The sequence below is a fragment of the Populus nigra genome, chromosome 5 (genome assembly GCF_951802175.1).
Source record: "Populus nigra chromosome 5, ddPopNigr1.1, whole genome shotgun sequence".
NCBI classification, from domain to species: domain Eukaryota; kingdom Viridiplantae; phylum Streptophyta; class Magnoliopsida; order Malpighiales; family Salicaceae; genus Populus; species Populus nigra.
In genome coordinates this window covers 7,770,882-7,779,080 of record NC_084856.1, presented here as the reverse complement: position 1 = coordinate 7,779,080, position 8,199 = coordinate 7,770,882, and the positions used below count along the sequence as shown (strand labels likewise).

The window sequence follows — 8,199 nt, the reverse complement described above, 5'->3', positions numbered from 1 at the left end:
TTAATAAAACATTTACTATTTCTAGCAATGATTTACAAGTTTTACATGCAGGATCATACATATATGGATAATCTCTATCTATTATTTTGGATAAATGTTGAGTTAACTGCACTCATGACCATCCTAAATAGATTAATAAACTATGATGTTTGTGTACCTATTTGAGTACATGTAAGGACCAAGACCAAATATACTCATGCTCTGTAAAAGGGGAGGAGTGTACTTGTTTAGGTCAATTATTTAAGTACAACTCAATTTATCTCAATCCATTTTGAACGGACGACACTATAGTCTTCAAACTCATGTCACAAGAAATCAACATGGGAACATACTAAATTGGATCTTCCCCAACAATCATCCTCCAAGTAATATCAATTTTAATATCATTATGATTCTACCCTAAGAAATCTAATTTAAATCAAATTTAAGTTATTTATAACATCAATTGTTTCAATTGATATCTAATTGTTTTAAAATTCTTCCTTGTTTTCTTCATTGTATTTTGCTGTTCTGATTTAGTGCATTCTCCATTCACAACCAACATTGGATGCTAGCAGCCCATCAACTTAAAACTTAGAGCATGCATCTTTAAGTTTAGATGTTGACTGGTCTTCTTAGTGTTCTACATTCAGCTGATGAGGGTTTCATGAATTTTTATCTGAAAAGCCTCTTATCTTATTAGATTGCTACAAGTCATGGATAGAGGCTTATGTTATCAGCTAGAACAGTCGGTGTTGAAGTTCATTAGTTAGGCCAACCTTTCAAGAGTCCCTTTTGTTCTAGTCCCTGGCCTAACTCAACTGCATGCCTTCTCCCATAGGAAAGCTAAAGAAAATGGAAAATGGAAAATGGAGTTGAATTCAACCTCTGGTTGCCCTAGCTAGATATTATTGTTCATAGGAATGGATTGGAGTGGAGCATCTCCTTCAAATGAATGGCCTTGAAGCTATAATATCAATATCAAAGTCATGAATTATCTGCTCCACTAGTGTTATATGAAGCTCTTTTATCCTGCAATCGACCATTTGCAAGTGGGATTCCATTCGATTGTCACCACCGGAACCATTTTCAGGAGTTGTTTATTTTTGTGATTGAAATTGTATTTTATGATTCTTGAATTTGTTTTTGTTTGAAATTAAATATTTTAATAATTTTTAATTGTTTTGATATGTTGGTATCAAAAATAATTTTTAAAAAATAATAAAAAATATTATTTTTATGTATTTTTAAATTTATTTTAAAAATATTATTTTTTCAAACGCTGCATCAGAATGACTTATCTTTAATTTATACTTTGTTGACGAAATGAAAGAAGAAAACTTCTCGTCAAATCAGTTCTGGTGAATATAAAATGGGTTCAACATCTTAAAGCAAAGTTCCATTAAAAATGGTAGATGGCCGTCTCATCAGAAGTGCAGGTTTAAATATTGCAGAATAGCTAATAGTTTATTCTATTTGCTATGAAGAACTCGTTTCATTGCAAAAAAGAAAAAAAAAAGAACATGGTGAATACATGGAAATAATTTTATCTCTTAAAACGCAAATAAATAACGATTTCTTATAGTTCAAAATATAAAAAAAATGTAGATTGGTTGACGGACTTTTCCCTTACAAAAAAAAAAAAAAAAAAAAGGAAGAAGAAGAAGCAGCTGCATTGAGTACATGTTCCCTAGCTTAGCTGGATGGATGGACACCGCAAAAACTGATTTCCAAAACCACGATAAGAAGATTAGCAATTCAACCCGGTTGATTGGTCAACGTTTCTAGAAGTTGACTTCATCAATTACAGTTCGTGGTGGGTGTGCGCATTCTAGATGCGGGTGTGTGTATATATACATATGTAAGTTAAGAACAAACAAGAGAACTAACGAAAAATGGCGGCGATGTATTCAACAAGACAGCTGCTGGCCGTATGTGTCGTAGCTTTATCATTCTATCTTTCGCATGGAAGAGTAAATCCCAGTTTTAAAATTAAAGCAGTTAATCTTGGTGGTTGGCTTGTTACTGAAGGATGGATTAAACCTTCTCTTTTTGATGGCATCGCCAACAAAGACTTCTTGGTTGGTACATGAATGATTTGTGATATTGTATATATTTGTTCTGTCACTTCATTTTCATTCTGATGGGTTAACGATTCTCTTGGATCATCATGATCGTCCTTGATTGTCAACTTTTCTAGGATGGAACCGGGCTGCAGTTTAAATCAGTCACAGTTGGGAAGTATCTTTGCGCCGAGGCAGGTGGAGGAAACATTATTGTTGCAAACCGAACTTCTGCCTCAGGCTGGGAAACGTTTAGTGTAAGTTCTTTCTTTTTCTACCCATGTTCATACAATTTCACCAGTACATGTGGTCACAGTTTTTTTTTTTTTTTTTTTTGTCGTTGAAGCTGTGGAGGATCAACGAAACCAATTTCAACTTCAGGGTCTTTAACAAACAATTCGCGGGTTTGGATACCAATGGCAATGGGATTGACATAGTAGCTGTTTCTAGCACACCTGGAAGATCAGAAACTTTTGAGATTGTGAGAAACTCTAATGACACAAGTCGTGTTAGAATCAAAGCATCCAATGGATTCTTCTTGCAGGTGAATTAATTATAAACAAATATAATATCTTCTAACCAACTTAAGGCTTAAGCATAGGTCATGTTGATTGTCAACTGCAGGCGAAAACAGAGGAGCTGGTGACAGCTGATTATGCAGGTGGCAGCAAATGGGGAGATGATGACCCATCAGTATTTGTGATAACCATTACAGGAGGGTTGCAAGGAGAGTTTCAAGTCACTAATGGTTATGGTCCCAAATTAGCCCCGAAAGTTATGAGGGTAAGACCCTACTAAATTTATAGATAAGTTCATGATTTCCCGTTGATCATTAGCTCCAAAAAAAAAACAGTAATTTCTACAGTGCTTTTGGTTGACTGGATATTGTTGGACGGTTTGACTTTGAATCAATTTTTTTTTCCTGTTGAATCCTTAATGCATGGATCAAATTCAAGTGTGGACATAGTATAGAAAATTTCTGGTTTTTAAAGGGCCCAGAAGAGGCAGCGAAGCTGACTTTTACATCTCAGAACTTCCCCTGTAGCCTTTGGAAATATCCAGCTTGGCTTCACTGTAGTGTCTAATGTTTACTTTGATAACGATTGTGTAGATGACTAAAGCCAGTCTGGTAGAAACCAATTGATGCCCTAACTGATGATGTCCATCTCGCAGGATCACTGGAGGACATTCATTGTTGAAGATGACTTCAAGTTCATATCTCAAAACGGAATAAATGCTGTGAGAATACCAGTTGGATGGTGGATAGCAAGTGATCCCACGCCTCCACAACCTTATGTAGGCGGGTCTTTGAAAGCATTAGACAATGCCTTCTTATGGGCACAGTATGTATACAATCCACGCTATTCATTGCCACCAAAATTAGATGCCTTTTCTTTTCAAGAAAAAAAATTATCTAGCCAATAAATTAACACTGCTCCAGTCATTAGGTTAGTTAACTAGTACATAAAACTTGAATTGTGGCCAAAATCTTTCATTAATAGCCATCTAACATGGTAACATGAAGTCTAGACTATTGGAGCTCATAACCTTAAACATACAACAGTTCTGGCATGCACTTAGGCCTAGATAGATTTTGTTCAAAAGATTGAAACTTTCTTGGCCGTGCACAAAAATAACAGAGTTGTCATTTAGGTATGATAGAGGCAAATACTGTTTTGTGCTATCTGTACGTACGACTACTTTTAATATTATACAGCTACAACCCCCATGTGATTTTGCAGCGTAAACTTTTGCAGGAATTATGGGTTGCAGGTTGTAATTGACCTGCATGCAGCCCCTGGCTCCCAGAATGGCTGGGAACATAGCTCTTCTAGAGATGGCTCTCAAGAATGGGGGCAAACAGATGAAAATATACGACAAACAGTTGATGTTATAGACTTCTTAACTGCCAGGTAAACGAAAATATAAATAAAAACATCCTGGGACTCCTCCAAAAGTAGTTTTGTGGTAACTAATACGTGCAAGTATCTAGGTATGCCAAGAGCCCAAGCCTTTATGCAGTTGAACTCATGAACGAGCCTCGGGCACCAGGAGCATCTCTAGACAGTTTGACCAAATACTACAAGGGCGGTTACGACGCTGTCCGCAAGCATTCCTCAACAGCTTATGTGGTGATGTCAAATAGGCTGAGCTCAGATGATCCAAGAGAGCTCTTTCCTCTTGCCAGTGGCTTAACCGGATCTGTTATTGACGTCCATTATTACAATCTCTTCTCTGATGAATTTAACAGCATGAGTGTTCAACAGAATATTGATTTCATAAACACAAACAGGTCGGCCCAACTGAATTACGTGACCACATCAAACGGTCCTCTTACTTTTGTCGGTAAGCTCTCAATTTGTTTAGCATTGATTTGGGCATGAACGGAGCTTGCCTAGTGTCTATATCTTAGATGGATTGATGCCCTATCTTTTGGTTTGCAGGAGAATGGGTGGCAGAGTGGACAGTTCAAGGGGCAACGAAGGAGGATTACCAGAGATTTGCAAAGGCCCAGTTGGAGGTCTTTGGGAGAGCTACTTTTGGGTGGGCCTATTGGACTCTAAAGAATGTAAACAATCATTGGAGCCTGGAGTGGATGATCAAGAATGGCTACATCCAGATATAGATTTCAACACGGAATCTCCAGTCTAGGTCTTCGATATATATATATATTTCACAGAAAGCATGCAGTGCCTGGTTTAGAAGGTTAAATAGCAGCTCCTCTTGGATCCAATTTTTGGAATAATAATAAATTTGAACATCTTACAAAAAAATTATCAAAACCAGGCAGCAAGAACCAATATTTCCCTCCCCAAAGAGGTTTTAGCCTTTGTGTTAAAGCTGATGATAAATAGACAATTTTTTTTTAAAAAAAAAATTCACAAGTAATTTCTTTGCGTTTAATAAGGAATAATATTCTACGTCTGCATTTGTGTTTTTTTTTTAAAAAAAACACCAACAAGGCATTTAAATTTGAACTAAGTAGTAGAAACAAAGGGAGAAACAATTAATTTACAGCAAAAGCTTCTACATGATGATTCTGGATTTGTAAAGTTCAAGCAAATGAGGCCCACCTAGTCCATGAAATTAAAAGTAAACAGTATAGAACCTATTTTTGGAGATATTAGTTTTTGTTCACGCCCGGTCAATTATAATTATATGATAAATTAAAAGCTTAATTTGAATATATTTTTTAATCTTAAATTATTATTTAAGAGTTATTTTTTATTAATTAATATATATAAGAGTTAAAATAACTTTACATTGAATGCATATTTGATAAAAATGACTCAAATCAACTTTTTTTTTATAAGTTAAAAGTTAAAATTTTTAAATTTTAATTAAATTAAAATATTAATTCTATTTTGTAGCTAATTTTTTATGTAAGTCAAAATTTATTTATAAATATTTTGAATAAAAAATAAAAAAATTACATTTAATTTTTTTTCTCTATCTTCTTTTTTATTTAAATTATAATTTATATCTTGAAGTTTATATGTTTATAACCCTTTATATTCTCACTCTAGCACACAAAAAATAGTCAACAAAAATATTCATATTAATTACAGGATTGTCATTATGTTGTATTTAATAACTAAAAAGTCATTGTTGCTTGAAAATAACAAAAAGGCAAATAAAGTTATTGTTGCTTATTTTTCTTATATAAAAAATCAGTCATTTATATATTTTAACTCATCAAATTCTTCCTTTTCCCTCATCATTTCCAGCAATAAACACACATCAAATTCTTTATTTTTTTCACACATAACAACCATTTCCAGCAACCAAAAACTCCAGTCATAGTATGAACAAAAACACATAATTCGAGTGGCCAAAATCCCAACACAAGCAGTGCCCAAAAACCCAACGTATACAACCAAAACTCCAGCACAAGCACTACTAAAAAATCCAGAAAACATAGCTAAATTTCCCTCACAAACATGCCAAAACTTGAGCACAGGCACTACCTGAGAATCCAGTGCACACATTACCCAACAACAAACACACAATGCCAAAAATTTCAGTAAAACAAGCACACATATTATCAACATGTCATAATATATATCAAATTCCAATAGCATACAAGCTTAAAACAACTTGAATGGATTAAAGTTTAATAACAGAAAATGCATAATAAAAAGCAATTGTCAAGATATCAAAAATAAAATTTAGTAAAAATAAGTTATTGTACAAATATAATAACAAGTCATGTGACAATACCTTTATTGATTGCTGCAGACCTATAAATAAAACTAAATTAACCATGGAAGAGGAAGGAGGTGCTAATGAAACAGAGTGAATACTAAATAAAATAAAGAAAATGAAAAATGAGTTACATAGAATTTGGATTAAGAATCGTAATATAAATGTAAGTTTTGTTACTGTAAAGTTATTATTGATAACTAATTTAATACGTGTAATATTAATGTTTTTAACTATTATTATGTTGAACAAATAAAATAAAATATAACTATCATAATTAGCTAGGGATCACTATCTCATTTATCAAAAACATGTACATTAACAAATGAGATAACAAAACGATCCATAATGTTTTTGTTCTTGATTGAAATGGTTAAAATAAATCCATGTTGCTAAAAGGCACTTCCACATTGTTCAATTAATATAACTAGTTTGGGTGGAGTGGTGAGAGGTTATATTAGTAATAATCTGAAATTTCAAAAATTACTAATTAGTGATAGAACTATAATAACACTAATAGAATTATCATGAACATTTAGGAAATAACCTGTGTTTGTATTAAGGTTTGGTAGGAGGTATCATTTCTTTCACCTCTGCCAACTTGAGGTACCATCTAATCATTGACCAACAATAACTTCGTAATCTTCTTCCTCTTCATCATCTTTATCACCTTTCTTGTATTCATTAGCAACCTCCTCATTTACACTAGAAGTGTCAACATTGAACCTATCACTACCAATATTAGCCTTATTACTTCTAACATTAACTTTGTCCTCTCCAACATTAACACTAGAACTACCATTGCAAAACTCATCACTTTCATCATCTAAAGCAAGACCTTCTTTCCTAACAAGTAGCACCACTTTATTCTTGCTATGTTCTAATGAATTAACAATATTTAACAATAATAAAATACAAAATGTTGTGAAACGTAGGTCAATTCAAAGTATTGCTATTTTAATATTTTTTTTAAAAAATATGTCATCTTGGATATTTTTGTAAAATTGAACCATGTTTTTACTTGTTTTTTACATTGTTTTTAGACACATTAATTTGTTTGGGTCATGTTGGAGCAACTCCAACACGGTTTAATGATAAGTTGAACCATGTTTAATTTGAAGCTCGGGTTAGATAAGGAGTCGAGTCAGGTGGTTTCAAAGTTGATTCACTAGGCTGGTTTAATGATAATATCAAAGAATTTATAGTAATTTGAATATTTTTTTAAAAATAAAATAAAAATTACTCCCATACACAACATAGCATATAACAATTATCAAGCATCATACTAACAAGTTCTACATAATACATGCATCGTCATTTCTGATTTGAAGGGCACTTTCCAAAGTATAATTATGATTAATATAGAAATATGACATGCTTCAGCTGGTGGGTACCTTACAACTATGTTAATGGTGAATGCGGGTATCATTCCCATAATCAAGAATGAATATATGTTAGTAGAAATACGTTTTTCTTAAGCAATCACTCCTCTTAAGAACTATTTTGGCAAATTATTAAAAAGGAAACATCAATTTTGTGGAAATAAATCGGGACATCTCAATTTCAAGTAAGTTGCTCACATGAATGGGTTCCAAAGTCTAGCTAGGTGGGACCATACTCCCTTGCAAGACTCCTGCTTATAAGTCAAGAAGTAATTGTTGTACCTAGTAATAATCATTTTCATTTTTGAGAACTCGTATTTAATCAACATTAAGCCTGTTAAAATTAAGTTATAGCAAAGCAAAGACATCAATAATACATAGGAATAACTATATTATTTACTCACGTTGTTGCGGGTCAAATTAATTTTTTTTAATAGATATAAAATATTCAGACATTGCTAATGCATTTTGTAGTAGAATATTTTTTTTTACAATGTGAGAATCAATCCAATATGACCTAGTCAACTTTGCGAATCCAAAACATGAACAACCGATAAAAACGTAGTTTGACC

At 33.0% G+C, this 8,199-nt stretch overlaps 1 protein-coding gene across 1 annotated transcript; it reads left to right on the top strand.

Annotated features, from left to right (window-relative positions):
• Positions 1-1,870: 1,870 nt before the first annotated feature.
• LOC133694225 (probable glucan 1,3-beta-glucosidase A) lies at positions 1,871-4,967 on the top strand. Its single transcript, XM_062115689.1, has 8 exons — positions 1,871-2,060; positions 2,180-2,299; positions 2,389-2,586; positions 2,667-2,825; positions 3,216-3,385; positions 3,800-3,955; positions 4,036-4,388; positions 4,487-4,967. Exons 1-8 carry the CDS (start codon positions 1,875-1,877, stop codon positions 4,666-4,668), a joined length of 1,524 nt encoding a protein of 507 aa, XP_061971673.1. The 5' UTR covers positions 1,871-1,874; the 3' UTR covers positions 4,669-4,967.
• The last annotated feature ends 3,232 nt before the right edge of the window (positions 4,968-8,199 follow it).